This window comes from Carcharodon carcharias, chromosome 10, assembly GCF_017639515.1.
Source record: "Carcharodon carcharias isolate sCarCar2 chromosome 10, sCarCar2.pri, whole genome shotgun sequence".
NCBI classification, from domain to species: Eukaryota; Metazoa; Chordata; class Chondrichthyes; order Lamniformes; family Lamnidae; genus Carcharodon; species Carcharodon carcharias.
Window position 1 is genome coordinate 162,403,880 of NC_054476.1, and position 18,284 is coordinate 162,422,163.

At 44.0% G+C, this 18,284-nt stretch overlaps 1 protein-coding gene across 1 annotated transcript in view; it reads right to left on the reverse strand.

The window, feature by feature from the left end:
* Positions 1-1,312: 1,312 nt before the first annotated feature.
* blmh (bleomycin hydrolase) overlaps positions 1,313-18,284 on the reverse strand; it is a 103,321-nt gene continuing 86,349 nt past the window's right edge. Inside the window, exon 12 of the mRNA XM_041198366.1 lies at positions 1,313-1,553. Within this exon, the coding sequence (XP_041054300.1) occupies positions 1,405-1,553 (149 nt within the window). The 3' untranslated portion in view covers positions 1,313-1,404. The remainder of the gene's footprint in view (positions 1,554-18,284) is intronic.

Below are 18,284 nucleotides of genomic sequence, written 5' to 3' on the forward strand. Positions count from 1 at the left end.
CCTCCCTCCACTTGATAACTTTGGATGTTTCAAGTGCCTTTGTGTTCGAGGCAAAGAGAAGAATCCCTCATGAATAGTTAACATTGTAGAAAACAGCATACCATTTTAAGTGGTAATAAGGATACCACAATAAAAACAGAACGAAGTAACAATGCTTTGCATTCATCTTTATTCTGGTACCTCAATAGCAACTTTGTTTCTTGGGTTTTTTTTTCTCTATACATTTGAGTAGATAATAGGGCACAGAGCCTGCACCAACATTTACACAAGCGTGTGTAGATTAGACCTGCTAGTGTAGCAAACTGGTTGTCAGATTTACTATCTTGTTTTCTCAAGTTCAATTTCTCAGAATTGACTTTCATTTGAACCTAGTTAAAGGTAAATATAGAATGATGTTGCTCAACGTCTGGGCTAACAAGTACTCTGAAATGCAAGGACATGGCAATTTCCACATACTAAGTTCCAGACCTCTGCTGTCAAGTCGAAGCAGATAAGAAATTTAAAGGTGCGTCACAATGGGTCATCAGTACGCGTTTTAGTAGCTGGCTTCATTGTGGTGTTAGCAGAGGCCTGGGTGCGAGTGGTGGAATCTCACCCTCGCTCACAGCTGAGAATTGCTGTACAGCCCCTTGGGAGATTTAACGAGAGGGGAAAACAATGACAAACGTGGTGAAGGGAATAAAGAAAATGGGTGGAAAGTTGTTGATTCTTGTATTTTTGATTAATGGGCTTTGAACAAATTCTTTTATCAGAAGTTGGGAGAGAGCAATGAAAAATTTGATTGGACTGTGGGGCAAAAAAAGAACATATATTCCCCTCTGGGAATCTGAGCCAGAATGCAGTTGAAGAAAATAGGATAAAAAAAAGTCTCTTCCATGATATATACTGAGGAATGTGTATAATTACTTTAGATTGTCATTACCTAACATTCAGTAGACTTTACTCAAGGTTTAGAGTAGAGAGACTATAACTTAGGTCCATACTGTTGTCCATAGCGGCACTGGTCACTGCATCTGTCTCATACTATGCTTGTTCAGAGATGACTTGATGCCGTCATTGGGTATTTGATTCTGCAACATCTCAGTTCCTTGTCTTGAGGAACTTAACAAACCCAATGTATGAGCGAAAAATAGACTTGGTGCATACTTACTGAAAATATTGATTAGTCTTTGTCAAGGTTGGGTAAGTGGCACGATCTTTTGAAAGATTCTAAACTTCAGGATGACAAAACAGGAAGACTTCTCTCAAATGTCTACAGGTTTGCATCTTACAATGGTAGTTCAACAGTAAGAAAAAAATTTCCAGCTAAGAGTAAGAATGAATGTATGTTTATTTGTAACTTTAAGAGAGAGTAGCATGAAGAATGTAAAAACATCCTTGTAAAATGAAGACAGTCTTGACTGTTTATGCTAGAGCACCCATTGGATCCCAAGCTGGAAGAACTCTGGGTTCCTGCTCCATTACTTTCAGAATCTCTGCTGGTATATACTTCTTGTCCACAACCACTTCAAAGACATATTCAGTGAACCATTCATCCGATAAAACCAGGTAACCTTTTAAAAAACAAAAAGAAATGAATGAATCCTCTTGACAGGAGAATAGGACTAAGACTTCACTGCTGTTGTGAAAACAGCCACAGGGAAACAAAGACTATGGGGGGATTCTTGAAAAATCTGTCATTACTTTACCTGAGAACATATTCAAAATGCAGCATATCTTGACCTTTTATATCACTTCCACGTACTGTGGAATCTATTTACTGTTGCTTCCTGCTGCCTGACCACCAGCTCTATTTCTTGAGTTATATTTTTTCACCAGAGATGCCTACTCACATGATTTTTCTTTTTAAAAAAAAACTTAAGTGTGTATACATTTCGTTGTTCTCATGTCACTACTCAGGCAACCACGCTAAGCCCAGGACTCCATTTATTTTTTTCACCACTCTAAAGCTCATCCGTCTTTTCTTGTAAGGCTATAAAGTAGAATTAAAAACAACTCCCTCCATTTAATCAATGAATATATTTGATGAGAAAATTGAACATTCTGATTCTGTTTTAACATCTAAGACATATCTTCAAAATGCTGGGTGGATTTTAATCTTTCATATCACATTCCGATACTGTGGAATTTATTTACTGTTGCCCCCTGCTGCCGGCTTTGTTCTTGTTTTATATTTTATCACCTGTCAACCGCCTATTTTTTAAAACTTGATGTACATGTATACTTTGTTGTTCTCATTTCACTACTCGGATGCAAGTTTTCAAATCCGCTGTGCAATGCCAAAACGCAGAAAACATTTCACAACTGTTTCCCTGAAGTAAGTATGTCCAATTGAAGCAAGACCTGCACAATATCCAGGCCTGTGCTGACTAGTGGCAAGTAACTTTCATGTCACACATGCTAGGCAATGACCTCTCCAACAAGGGAGAATCTAACCATCGCCCCATGACATTCAATGGCATTACCATCACTGAATCTCCCACTATCAACAACCTCGGCGGGGGGGTTACCATTGATCAGAAACTGAACTGGACTAGCCTTTGTAGCAGGGCTAAGGATTCTGCGGTGAGTAACTCACCTCCTAACTCCCCAAAGCCTGTCCACCATCTACAAGGCACAAGTCAGGAGTGAGAAGGAATACTTTCTGCTTGCCTGGATGAGTGCAGTTCCAACAAGACTCGAGAAGCTTGACAGCATCCAGGATAAAGCAGCCTGCTTGATCGGCACCCCACCCACAAACATTCACTCCCTCCACCATCTTCACACACTGGCAGTGGTGTGGACTATCTACAAGATGCACTGCAGGAACTCACCAAGCCTCCTTAGACAGCACCTTCCAAACCCACGACCATTACCATCTAGAAGGACAAGGGGCAGCAGACATATGGGAACACCACTCCCTCCAGACCACACAGTTATCCTGACTTGAAAATTTATTGCCTTTTTTTTTCCTGTCGCTGAACAAAGTCCTGGAAGTGCATCCCTAACGGCAACTGTGAGTCTACTTACAAAACATGGACTTCAACAGTTCAAGAAGACAGCTCACCACCACCTGCTCAAGGGCAGTTAGGGATGGGCAATAAATGCTGGCCCAGCCAGCGATGCCTCCATCCCATGAATGAATTATAAAAAAAGTATGGTTTAGTCTCCTCCTGTACCAAACTGACCAAACCTGTTATATCGATAATCTTACATGTGCTGTGTGTTCCCGTTCACGTCACAATTTTATTTCAATGTTTCCTAATGATATTGCTCTGTTACATAAGGAAAGACCACAGACCTGAATTTCCTTGGAGGAATATTAAAATCACCCCTTCCACATTATCATAACTCTCTCAGATACTGACACTGTTCTCAGGCTTTGGGGTAAATTATGGCTTTGCAATTTCTTTCTGGGAAATTTTGTTCTAATGCTGGCAAAGCCTGCAAAAGTATATGGACTAATCTCTGAAACATAAGGCATTGAACCCGCTGCAATGTATGTTTACACATTGGGGGAAGAAAAGAGCGTTTCTATAGCAACCCATCATGTACCTCAGAAATATCCCAAAGCATTCCAACTACAGTAAGCTACTTTGAAGTGGAATAACTTTTATCATATAAGCAAATATGGCAGCCATTTCCCACAGTGTAACATCCTGCAAGCAGTCATGACCCGAATGACCTACTGGTTAAGCGGAGATTGTCAGTTATACAACGGGATAACTCCTCCTGTTTTGTTTTGGATTTCCAGCATCCGCAGTTTTTTGCATTTATCTCTGGGGATAACTCTTCATTCTTATTCAAAATCTGGCTCAATATACAAACAGCCCCTTGGGTTTACCACTTAAACCATGCTAATATTCCTCTTCAAATGAAGTACATATGTGTAATAATCAAGGACAGATTAGCCAAGTATGTATTGTATTTCAGAGGGTCGTATGTGGAACTCTCTTCCCAAAGAGCGGTGGAAGCAGCGTCACTGAATATTTTTAAGACTGAGTCAGATAGATTGTTGACTGACAAAGGAGTCAAAGGGCACAGGGGTTAGGAGGGAAAGTGGAGTTGAGGCCATATGATCTTATTGAGTGGCGGAGCAGGCTCGAGGGGCTGAATGGCCAACTCCTACTCCTAATTTATATGTACATTAGTTAGTTATCCATCCCTGCCACTAAATAAAATGAGGCTTACACAACTTGTAATGTTATTATTAACAAAGTTTCTGTACTATATATAATACAATCTTATGAACAGTCTGACTTTCCAGTGAAAGTTTGATGAGCCTACTTCCAGGCAGTTGTATTTTTGACTAACAAACTAACAGTGATTGCTAGCTGTTGCTAGTATTTAATAACCTATTTTAAGTAGCTTCAGTTTATAAGTAGAATAATGGCTTGTTAAGAGGCTAAAGTGGTCCTGAGTTAGCTTCAGACTAGTGCGTGTGTAGGAACAACAGAGTAAAGTTCAACATGTCTGTAAACCCACAGTGATACCCAATGCCTCTCTTTGCATAAATCCAAAGCCATGAAAAGGAAGGTGAGGAAGGACCATCAGGCTATTTAATCCTCATACGAGCTCTTACAAAAGGTGCAACCACATGTAACACCCCCTCCATTCATTAGTAATTTAGGTCCAGGAAGATGAAAAAATAAAAAGAATCACAGCACCTGTGGTCAATTTAAAAGAACGCTGGGAAACTTCCTTAAATTTTTGCCTAAAATATTGGTCTCAAAAATTTGACTTCCATATAGTTACGTATGGTAAACTGCAGGATAGCATGGTCACCTTACCTACAGTGCATCATGAGACAGAATCTTAGAGTACATTGTTTCATAATTTGCCATGGTGAGATTTGAACTCTTGATAATCTTTTAAATGAAAACCAAATCAACAAAATTGGGATAAATCAGGCACAGCCCCTAATTCAGGTCAGCTGTAAAACCAAGAACAAAGTTTAAAGGAAACTTACAAACTTTAAATCAAAATGTGATTAAAGGGGTTAACAAAACACACCAGTCCCCGCGGTGCCCACCGAGCACGGAAGGCCTCGAGAGTGCCAGCAGACACCGCGTGCTCCTTCTCCAGGGACATCCGGCAGCGAAAGTAGCCACGGAAGAGGGACAAACAATTGGGCGGGACTCCCCCGTCGATCGCCCGCTGCCTGGACCTGTTAATGGCCAACTTGGCCAGGCCCAGGAGCAGGTTCACGAGGAGGTCCTCCTCCTTCCCGACCCCCTTCCGCACCGGGTGCCCATAGATCAGGAGCGTGGGGCTGAAGTGCAAACAAAACATCAATAAAAGGTTTTTCAAATAACTAAAAAGGGAGTGCAGCCTATAACACCCTATGTATACATGGTCCACGGACTCCACAAGACCACAAAAAGGGCACGTGTCCTGAGAGTTCGTGAACCTATGCATCCTCTTATTATAAGGGACTGCTGCATGCAACACCCTCCAACCCAGGTCCCCGATAGAAAGGGGGAGGACACCTCCGTAGAGGGCCTCCCATCGGGGGCCTCCGCCGCCGGATGGCAACAAGGCGCGCCAAGGCGTGTCCGGGCGACGGACAAGGGCAAGAAAATGGAAGGTGTGCAGCAGCAGTCCATACAAAAAGCCCCTCTTTGCCGTGCCAAAAGGCACGGAGGGCATGTCCCCGAGACGGCTCATATTGCGGGGCACCAGCACCCGAGGGAGGGTTCGGGGTTTGGGGCCAATGTGGAATTCCGTCCGAACAGGGGAACGTTCAGACGGAAGACCACCGCACACCTGGGCCACCTCAAGACCCAAAATAACGTCGGGTCCGAGCACGGCCGTTCTCAGGTCTTGGATGGCATCGGCTGCGACCTGGACACTCACAGACGCGCGTCGCGCCAACTCCTGCGGGAGCATCCAGCCCAGTCCTCCGCCACCCAGCACGTCCCCGATCCTGGTCACCCCTGCGGCCACAGCCCTCCTCTCCGCCAACCACTGAAAAGGACGGAGGGGCGGATTCCTGAGCAGCGGCTCTCTGACGATAGCCGCTACTCCTGACGGGGGAGAGCTGCGTCGCGAGGCGACCACTTTCCAGACTTTGATCAGGTCCTGGTAAAAGACGGGCAACGCCTGCAAGGAGCCACCGAGGCCCAGCTGTTCTATAAACAGGAGCTGCACGTCATAATTCAGGCCGTGCACCTGACGGAAGAAATATGTCGTCAGGGCACACCATCTAGGAGGAGGCTCGACGTAGAGGTATCGCTACAGGGTCTGAAGGCGGAAAGTCGCCACCTGTGTGCGTAGGCACACTAGCGCCTGACCACCTAAGCGGGAGACTCAGAACCTCGGCAGCGACCCAGTGCAATCTTTTGTCCCAGAAGAAGTCGACTAACAATCTCTGGATTCTTGTGACAAAGTCCGGGGGAGGGGTCAAAGTGACCAGTCGATACCACAACATGGCGGCGATCAGCTGGTTTATGACCAGAACTCGACCTCGGTAAGATAGCACTTGGAGCGGTCCTGTCCAGCGCCACAGGCGAGCGGTGACTTTCGTCTCCAGTTCCTGCCAGTTTGCCGGCCAGGATTCCTCAGCGGGGCAGAGATGGAAAACACATTTCCATCTGTTCCTATTCAGATGAAATTACATTGTTTCATAGTTTGCCATTGTGAGATTTGAACTCTTGATCTTGGGGTTACAAACCCAGTACCATAACCACTTGGCTATCATACCAGAACTCATCATGAGACAGACTTAAACTGAAGCCCACCTCATGTTAATTGAATACAATTACTATCCATTTTCTTATACAAGTAATGGGCAATAACTGGGGACACACCTGTTCTCATATATAGAGGAACAGGTTGAGAGGTCTTTGTTGGAGATGCATGGTATGCAATGTATGTAAATTAAAGCTGGTAAGTGAATAAAGACTAGGCTCCAGTATCCTATCCTTCACTGCCTGGCTGTCTGAGTTCTAAAAGCTTTCATATCTCCAATTTCCTTTGGGGCCCTGGACTATTCCATTCCACACGTACTTTGCCTGAAGGCAGGTTCTTGGCTCAAATGCCTGCTGATACTTTGTCTCGAGTGGTTTTACTTGGTAGTTTTGTCAATGGTGGTTTGCCACTGCCTTCTACTCTCATGGGCAGGACAAAGAGGCAGGTCCCAAGTCTACCTCAGTCAGAACAGGAGTCAAACCCACGCTGTTGGCATTATTCTGAACCACAAGCTAACCATCTGAGCTAACTGCTCTCTACTCGGCTATCTCAGGCCAGGAAAGACTGTTTCCATTCATCAAAGATTCACAGATTCCTTATTCTGCTTTACTTCTGATGCTCTTCTACTTCTCTATCTGCCAAAAGTTTATGAGCCACTGTCTTGAAATTTAATAAGGAAGAACTTGCTGTAGCTTGTGTCTGATCAAATGTTGATTTGTGTGAAATTCTTCCTGCATCTGTCAGTGGAACTTTGGAGGTGTTGCCATGGTGGACAGAAGCAGTTTTTAATGAAGAAAATATGCCCCAAGTTTCTCTGTGCTACAGCTCATTGAAGCTTGCTCAAAGGCATTGGGACCGCCTTTGTTTGGATCCATTGGCTCAGCCAGCCAGTAGGAACAAAATTACATCCAAAGGGGCAGGGTGATTGCTGGGACTCAGCACAGCAACTGTTAGCCATACTGTTAAAGGAGGTGTGTTGTGAGCAGAACTAGGCTGATTATTGGAGGGGCTACTGGAATGTTCAAATGAAGTACAGGCAGTAAGTGGAGAACAAGACAGTATCACTGGCAGCATAAATAAAATTCAAGATCATAATCTTACTAAGAAACAAATAAAAACACAGCACAAAATCAATAACAATATAAAAGGAACCAGATGAATAAACAATAGTGTGTGACACTAGATATAGCTTACAACATTCATTCAGTACAGCATCAAATTTTGATAAAGGGAGCTTCTATTAATTAACACAATAATTTTGCATTCTCCAGAGGTATCTCTAAAATCATTTTTTTTTCAAATGAATGTCTGAGTAGCCATTTTAAAATAGGAAGTTTTTATTTTAATCACTTATCTACACAACAATGTAATTGCAGTCCATTCTATAACTTATAGTTTGTTATTTTAGTCCCAGGGCATGGTTAATATTTTTACACTACAGAGAAAATCTAATTTTGAGTTTTTTTGGAGTTGACCTGTGTTGCCAGTTCTCTATGAGATTTGCCAATAACTTGAGGGCAGAACAAGTCATGATTCTGAAGCCAGCATCCCTGCATCTGTTCCCTCAGGTTAATACTCCAGCTTTCTAAATGACACACACTTGATTATACAATAGGTGTCAGCTTTTACAGTGTAATGTGAACAAAATCTATTATATATTGTTAAATAAAATCTTCCAGTTTCCTAGCAGTTAAAGTTTATTCACACATATCTACTACTGTAACATGATATTCATCCGGAACAAGTTCTATTATGTTTTTGCAGCTCACTCCATTTATTGAATTTCATTTTACTATGTTTCTACTTGCAAAACTCTTGACTGCAAAAGGAACATTTTCCAAAATTAAACATTTTCAACTCTTTGTTACAGCACCTATTTAGAATCTGCTTATTGTATCCTTTACTGCTAATTAACAATCATTTTATTAAAAAAGTAAATAACTTCTCTGTGCAAGATTGTAAAACCTTATTCCTCAATTACATCACTGATTTCTTTTTCATTCATTTTTTGCTTGTGATGTTTTTGGTGAAAGAATAGTTTAGAATGCAGCCAGGCCATACAACTAAAAGTGTTCTGAGAAATATTCGAGAGTGGGAAAATAACATTTCCCACAGGATGATGGATATGCAGAATAGATTCCCCCCAAAAAGTAGATAATTAAAACACAATCAGCCTCCTCTTGGAAAAGAATGATACCTAGTGACAGGAATTTAGTGAAGGAAATTAGCATTCCCTGAAATAGGGGATTAATAATAAAAAAAACTTCCATTTATATAGCGCCTTTATAACCGCACAACCACCCAAAACACTTTACTGTAATTAGACTTCACATCACTGGCTGTAATGTAGGTAACGTGATAGCCAATTTACACACAGTAAGTTCCAACAAACAGCAATGTGATAATGACCGGGTCATCTGTATTTTGTTGATTGATGGAGAAATATTGGCCAGGAGACCAGGAATAACCTCTCTTTGAAATGGTGCCGTAGAATCTTTTATGTTCACCTGGAGTGTCAGCTTTGATTTTTGTGCTCAAATTCTGCAGTGATGCTTGAACCCATTGTCTTCTTACTCGAAGGTGAGAATGCTGCCAACTGAGTCAAAGCAGAAACCTAGTTGGTTCATACATGCGAGGAGTCCATGTTAGAATAATCAGGCATTGGATAGAGAGGTCTTTATGGAATATATAGACTTTTCTCTCGTGAAATGTGAGATTTGAGTTGAAAAAGAGCATTCTTTTAAATTGTAAAGTTACTTGAAGTAACAGAGTGACTCTGATCCATTGTACTGTAATATTCTTATGCAAAAAGGGATGAAGAAAGCAGTGTCACTGAAATTAGTTTAAACAGTCCAACTGAGACACTTGCAAAACTTTAAATGAAAATTATAAATTTCCTCAAACTTGTGAAATAGTTTGGAACAAGATACTTGTTCGTTATCACTAAGTCACGCTGCAAATTTAATTCCAAGGCTACTTGGAAGTAATAGTTCTATTTTGTGTTTTGCTAGGACTGTGAACCAGGATCCTGTTAAATGTATTTATGTAAAGCTGAGCTACAGTATTTAAATGTCTTCCATCTTGTAATTAGATAACTTAACGGAAGAGCATTTATAAATTTTGATGCCAACTGTCCAAGTTACTCCAACAAAAAATAAACTAATCCCCAGACTAAACATCTGACTCTCCACTGGTTAGAATCTTGCTCCCCTCTAATACGACAAATTATGGCCTTAATGGGACATCAGCCTATGACAAATCAGTTTATAATTTGTAGCTGTGATCAGTTATGTTATTTCCCACATAATATTACCGTGAACAACTGTATTTGCGAGTGCTTATATTGTTTAGGGGTGATGCAATAATTTTGAGCATCGATGCAATTTAGTGCTATACAAACTGCATGGCATATTTAAACCCTTCTTAATATGGATTGGAGACTCCAGCAAAAACAAAGTTGGGTACATTGACACTCTTTCCACTATCCAACAGTGGCCCACTGCAATGAAAAAAATCTGCAACTTATAATAAGGATTCAAATATGCCTTGTATATTTACCAAGCACCAAGTTGCACTGGTGTTCAAAATTATTGCACCACGCCAAAGTGGTGTACATAAGCACCCCATATTCAATTGCTCACAGTAATATCATGTCAGAAGTAACGTAGCTGATCACAGTTACTAAATATAAACGAGTATGTCATTGGCTGATGTCTTATTCATTAGGGCCATTATTTGTCACATTACAGAGGAGCAAGATCCGATCCGAACCAGTCAGTCAGATGCTTAATCTGGGGATCAGTTTATTTGTGTGTTTTGGGTAGTTTGACAGTTAACCATAAAATTTAATCTAATGAGGCACATCTTAATGTATAGTTGGATTGATGCATTCGACAACAGTATCTTACAGAGAAGAAACCAATAACTGCCCAGATTGGGAATGATCCTTAGTTTTATCCACTCATTAACACAAGTTGACTAAATGGTTGAAGAAGAATTTAAATCTTTTTAGCTGTTAACCAGGCCCTTTAAACTTTCCCTCTCATGTGCAGGCATCTCCTCCCCATCAATGACTACAATACACTCGCACAGAAGTGTAATGTAACTGGTGTTTTTTTTTGTTGCTGTTACATAAGTACAGTGTCACCTAGGTTTAATGTCATTAAATCAAACGAGTCTCCCTGATGCCCCCGACTTGCCGGGAATTATTCTTCTCACGAGTTTGAGAACTTGATAAAGATCCAGTATAGTACTTGGCAAGCTTTACGCTACAAAGGAATCGTTATATCTCAAATATTTCTGCTGTTAAAAGGAATTCAGAACTCCCCAAGGAACATATGTTAAATTGATATCTAGTTCAAACAATTGGCCTACCTTGAGTCATAAAATACCACTGCACACCCAGACACAATCTGACGGCTGCAATTTATCTGTATTTTATACATTTAATACCTCACATCTGCACGCTCAACCTTTACCATTACAAATTTTTATTTCTACATCCTGTAATGGAGACTACTTGTTTAAAGTGGTCACACTGTAATTCTATTTTCCCCTCAAAGTGTGGCAGAAACACCATTGGTGGGTGGGTATCAATATGTGACATATTTACGTGGCAGTTTCCATTATAAATGTGAACATGAGATTTATAATAGATATACAAAAATAAGGATAAAATCTATGACTTTAAAAGGGAATCTACATTGTGTCTGAACAGCCTGGTCCAAATGTGCCCTCCCTCACTTAGTCCTGACTCCTGAAACACAATGCCATAAGAGATGGACTTGTGATTTATTGATTTTTTTATGTCTGCATGCACTTCCTGTCTACTTTTCCTGCAATAAAATTCCTATATTTGTAATGGAAACTGGCTACATACAATTGTCATACCATGATTATATCCTCTGTCATTGGAAGCATTACAGTGCCACTAATAGCAGACAATGTAATTATAGCATGACAAGTTCATATAAACAGTTTCCATTTTAAATGTGGACAATGTAATTTATAATGGGAATATAAAAATACACAATGCATACCTCTGGGGCCTGGTTAACAGCTAAAAAGATTTAAATTCTTCTTCAACCATTTAGTTGACTTGTGTTAATGAGTAAATGAGTGGATAAAACTAAGGATCATTCCCAATCTGGGCAGTTTTTGGTTTCTTCTCTGTAAGATACTGTTGTCAAATGCATCAATCCAACTATACATTAAGATGTGCCTCATTAGATTAAATTTTATGGTTAACTGTCAAACTACCTAAAACAGGCAAATAAACTGATCCCCAGATTAAGCATCTGACTGACTGGTTCGGATCGGATCTTGCTCCTCTGTAATGTGACAAATTATGGCCCTAATGAATAAGACATCAGCCAATGACATACTCGTTTATATTTAGTAACTGTGATCAGCTACGTTACTTCTGATATGATATTACTGTGAACAATTGAATATGGGGTGCTTATGTAGTTTAGGGGTGATGCAATAATTTTGAACACCTTGGTGCTTGGTAAATATACAAGGCATATTTGAATCCTTATTATGAGTTGCAGATTTTTTTTTTTTGCAGTGGGCCACTGTTGGATAGTGGAAAGAGTGTCAATGTACCCAACTTTGTTTTTGCTGGAGTCTCCATACCCCAGCTGAATTATCTTGACCCTCTAATCTTTCCTCACTTGAAGACTCCACTTGGTCTTAAATCACAATGGCAGGTTGACTAGTCTTCATAAAATCATGAGATATGTATGGATGAGATAAGGCTATTTGGCTCATCTCAATTCTGCTGCTGCTGACGACCCTACGTTTCCCATGGCTGCATTAATTATCTAAATGATCCTGGGACATGTGTCCCTATCACTTTGCCTGGAAGTCCATTCCGAGGGCTGACTCTCCACATAATGAAGCAGTTCCTGATATCAGTCCTAAAATTAGTAACTAATTTGATTCAGTGTCCCTTTGTCCTGCGCTTGGAGTTTAATTTACAGTATGCACTGTTCTATACCACTATAAGATCCTTTCTCAGGTGCTTGCTATCCAGGGTGTAAAGCCCATGTCTCTTTATGTCTCCTCATAACTCAGAACTGTTACGAGAAATCAGTCTCATTGCTCTTCTTCGAAATGCTGCCAGCGTTTGAATATCGTCCTTGTTTCTCAGTGACCAGAACTGTACACAGAACTGAGAGTTCAGTCTGACTAGAGCCCTGTATAGTTTGATCATGACCTCCCTTGACTTGTATTCTAATGTTTTGGCTATGTAGTTCAACATTCTACAGTCTTAGTGTGAATTTGTCTACAGTACTATACAAGCAAGGCATACACTAGTCATCTGAGAGTTTATTGAATACTTGAATATAAAGCATCCAAAATCATTTATAATTTTAAACAGCTGTAAAAGTTCATTATAAATATCTCATTAAATGAGAATTGGCACTAATTGCTCTACACGTGAAGAGGTTATTTGGTTCTGAATTGTGCCCATTTCAAGGCAGTCATTGTCCTGCCATTTCTCCACTGCCTTCCATCTCCCCTTCTGCCTCCACTCTGCACCCCCCCTCCCCCACAACTGGTTTCGGTCCCCTTGTACATGCACATAAAGGGATAACCAGCAACCTAGCTGTGTGAACTAAGGCACAGCTCTCTTCCCACATGGCCATAACAAGGCTTAGACTTCTTCATCGGAAAAGCAACGCCAAGCGACCGACACCCTCAGCCAGCCAGTCCCTCAGCTCCATCCACGCCCTCACCTCCAGCCAAGAGGACACCTTCTCCGTTGAAGAGCTGGAAATTAACAGCCTGGAAGACCCGTCACAGCGCTTACCCACACCCTGCACCAGCACAGGGACACGCACCTCGGTGGGACCTAGATCTAGAGCAGGCTTGGGTTCACAATCTGGTGGTCACCGCGCAGACACACGTCCGCAGCAGCAGGAGTCTGGTTTGTGTGAGCTCCCTGGCACTCGGCCAACTACCGGGAATCAAGCATCTTGTGAGGTCTGAGTCAGATGACGAGCGTCTAGATTTGGCCTTCCAACTCATCCTGGAGAGTCAGCAGAAGGCGTGAGAACATCACACAGAGCTGTTGGAAGAGTGGCACATGAATTGGAGGAGTGTGTCTGCCTGCTCTCTGATGAAGTGGTGCCCACATGTGCCTGTAAGGAGGTCTCCATGGAGACCCTGGTCCAGCAGAACACGGAGATGCGTGCAGACCTGCACTCCATCAGGGGAGACATGGGTGAGTTCCTACAGTGGCAATGTGAGAGGGAGGCGGGGCACCTCGATGTCCCTCCAGCTGCTCCTTCCCCTCAAGGAGTCAGGCAGGGGCCCTCAGGTACGTGAAGGGAGGAGTAGCGGCAGCTGGACATCTCTGGGTCATCCACTCAGGAATCTCACAGGCCGTCCTCTACCTCCGAGTCCCCTTTGCCTGTGACCCCTCAGCCTCGCCCTCTGTCACCGCAGAGGGAGCAGCTGGCCAATGAGTGATTCTGGAGGGAGAATTGTATGTGTGGTAGGGCCTTCCGGAGCCTTATGCAAGCACCCTCCCACGCACGTGGATCCTTCCCATATCATAGTCACTTGGATGTCCTGAGCATTCTCAATGCTGTCTGCTGGGGTTTGTCCATCTCCGCCCACCCAACGATTACACTCCCATGCAGCACCTGATCTCTCCCACCATGACTCTCGTTTCACTTTCGATTTGGACAGCATCGTCTAGATTCAGTTCTGTGTGTGCTCCCCTGTCTTTTCCCCTCCCCCAGCCACCCATTTCCTTTCCCCTATCACAGTTAACCCCCTGGCATCAAACTTCCACCTCCCCCCTGTGACCTATCAGCCCCAACTCTTTTCCTTCAGGGATGTCCAGGTGAACGTGCACGTTCCCTTCCTTCCTGAAACTCCCATCCCCATCCACACTCACACTCACCTCCCCAAACTCCTCCTTCCCACCCCCAGGGTCTGAGTCTGCCTCCGAGACCCACCAACCACCCTTGCCATCCCTTCTACCGCTACCATTGAACCCTCACCCTCCCACCCTACCACCTCACACTGCCCTCAGTCATTCCCATTATCCCCTGGACTCCCTCCCCTCCCTTCTCGTCACTCCCTCCCCTCCCTGGACTCCTTCTTCGCACGCCCTCCCCTCCTCTCCCCTTCCCTCCTCTCCCCTCTCCTCCTCTGCACTCCCCCACGTGCCCTCTCCCGCAGATTCTTCCCTCCCCTCACTCGCACCCCCTTCCCTCCGCACTCCCCTCCCTTTCGCATGCTCTCCCATCCGCACTCCCTTCCCCGCACCCCCTCCCCCTCTCCCCACATCCCTTCCATTTCCCGCACTCCCTGCCCTTCCCTCATCCCCTCCCCTCCCTGCACTCCCTCCCCTCTCCTCTCATCCTGTCCCCTCTCCTCCGCTCCCCTCCCCCCAAACTCCCACCCCTCCCTACACTCCCCCCCCACTCCCCTCCCCACATCCCCTCCCCTCATCTTCCCACACTCCCTCCCCGCAAGGCCTCCCCTCCTGTCCCCTCCCCCCACTCCCCCACCCCCCTTACACCTACTTTCCCAGTTGCCATTCTCTCCCTGTTACCCCCTCCTCCACGTCCTCTTTCCCCCAACGCCTTCATTCCCTCCCTTCTAACCTCACCACCCCCCCACCCCCCGGACACCTCTTCCTCTCCCAGTCGATCCTAGAGCTCCCTCTCCCTCCCACCCCTCGACCATCATTCATACTTGGCCATCCTGTGGTTGCCTCGGAATTGTTTCCGGGAACAGTGGGCCCAAGTCTAGCGTGCAGTCCCTTCCCTGGAATGTAATTCTGGCCATTGGGTTCGGCAAGTCGGCACATTTCCTGACTCTCTACCCTCGTGTTGGGAGTGAAAATCCGGGCCATTGCGTTTCGTTTTTTTCGAATTAAATTCTTACTTGTGCCCCATAAAATAGCCTAGAAAGTCTAAGTGTACATCTCACACACACACACATACACACACACACACAGAGAGGAAAGAAAGGGGTTCAGGGCAAAGACCATGATAAAAATAAGAGTTAAGCTTTCACACGAGTCCAGATCAAAGTCCAATGAGGGAATCTTTTCCCCGCAGAGGTTGGCTGGCTGGAGACCGGTGGTATCAGGTTTGCTTTTCTGGGTGGTGTTGATGTCCCAAGATGAGGCAGAAGCACAGAGACTGAATCAGTTCTGCAGGCAACAGTGCAACATCTTCCCAGCAGAGTCAGGTTAGATGGGAGCCGGTTATCCAACCTGGCCGGAGCTTGCTTGTGTGTGACCTGCCAGTCAGACAAGAAACGGCAGGCTGAAGATAAAACCCAAAAGCTGTCTAATTAAAGCAATTCAAACTGCTCAATTTTTGGTCATGTGACCTGGTGGTTGCAGGTTGAGCTATTCAGCTAACGAGACCCTTGTTCAAACCTATTGTGTTTTGAGCAGGTAACTGTAGAACCATTAGCACAACATTGGAGATGGGGAGTCACAAAAAGCTCTGCCTTTCTCCATAACGGGCTGGCGCAGTCTACTATCCTTTGTGATGACTTGGCTGGAATGTTTACAAAATGCAAGGAGTGTAAACCCATTCCAGGGGTTTAATGTGTTAGCCTTTGTCCAGAAACTTCCAGAACTACCATCATGTGGTCACCGGTGGCCATTTTGTCAGCCTAGCCATTTGTCCATTTTTTTAAAAATGGAATTTAAACAAGAGAATATGGAAGAGAAACAAATTTAAAAAGTTTTTTTCCTTCATGCCATCTCAACGGGACAATCATTTAAATTAAAGGGTTAGCAAAACTTCCTTTATAATTAAAACATAATGGCCCAAATCTTCCAGTCTCCAGATCACCAGAGATGGGACTTTTTGGGAGATGTGCATTAGGACCCTGCGGATATCCTGACATACATGGGAATTGGGCAGGAAGTGTAAATTTCTGATGGGCTGATTGCCTACTGCCTGGGACCCTATGTGAATGTCTCCGACCCTGAGCTCAGGGCGGAGACTTGGACTAGATACACGGGATTTGCTTTGGTAGTTTCCCAGGAAATGTTAGACATTAAAGCCTGGTCTAACTCCGCAACTGGCCATCCCCCCAATCACCACACCCCCTACCCCCCCCCGATCCTGGCTGACCTCCTGACTATTCCTCCCACCCACCCACCCCCGCCCCCACCCCCTATCCTTCCAACCCGACATGACTACCCACCTTGGCTGGATCTGACTATCCCTTCAGCCACCTGACTACCCTCCCCCCGACCTGACCAAACCACCCCCCGACCCCAATCTGACCCATCCACCCGACTCGTTTACTCACCTCATCCACCTACCTACCCGCCTCACCCCGTTCGCCCGCTCTTTCTCTCACCCACGCTCATTCATTAAAAGACCGGACCTTCAACAGCTTATCTGAAACCGGCAGCTAGTGCCCTAGAAATATGGCGTGTTCTCTCCTTTCCCCCCAACTCTATCCTGCTGGCTGGACTTCGATGGGAGATGCTGTGCTACCCACTCCTTGTTCGGCTGGGATCGGAAGATCCCCGGAGAAATGGGCAGTATAAATCTGGGTGGGTAATATCTTCACGAGCAGTGGCAATGTGCCCAGCATTGCTGCCGGCCAGAAGATCTCAGCCTAAGATCTCAGTGTGTGCCACACTGGAATTTGTAACATTCCCTTTTTTTTCCCCTGCTGATTAACGTGAGATGAAATATTTCTGTGGAATGGAACACTTTGTATGTCAACATCAGAACTCCCAGATTACGCATAGTACAATAGACAATGGGGAATATATATCAATATATGTACTATAATTATGACAACTAAAATATATTTGTTACAGGGATTTTGCACATGGTGTCTCAAAACTACTTTTGATGCCAACTGCAATGTATTTCTCTTCAATATTTAAATTCATTTCCACATTTTCTAAGCTTAAAAGGTTATCACTGCTTCCAGCCCTCCTCTCTGAAATTTCCAACTAATCATTAACTTATAATCTTGTACTCCTCTTTAAATTTCCCTAAAAGGCTGATGTGTTATGCTCTCTCTTCACTGTACTTTTAAAAATCCTTGCTTTTAAATTCTTCTGTGACCTCCCCCCTCACCTCTGTAAACTCTTCCAGTCACACAATCCTCTGAGATCTCGGCCTTTCTGTGATTCTTGCCTCTTGGACAGCCCTGATTTTGATTGCTCCAACATCGGCGGCCACACCATGTTTTATGGTTTCACATGTCTCGGTTTCACAATCACCAACAATCTGTCACTTGATGCTGAAATCGACACAGGCCTCGCAAAACTGAAGCTGTAATGTCGTTGCCGAGTAATAGCGTGTGGGGCTGTGGCGACCTGACTGAAAACCAAACTGCAAGTGCTCCAAGCTTGCGTCCCCAGCGCACTCGTCCACAGTGGTGGGACATGGACAACTCATGCTAGGCAGGAGAAAAGAGAAGGCTGAACAGTTTCCGCCTTCGCTGTCTTAGACATATCCTTGGCCTCTCTTAGCAGGACAAGGTCACCTAACTCAGGGGTCCTGGAGTGTGCTATTTTCATCAGCATAAACTCAATGCTAAGCCAACGCTGGCACAGCCACGTTCATTGGATGGATGATGACTATATACCCAGCAACCTT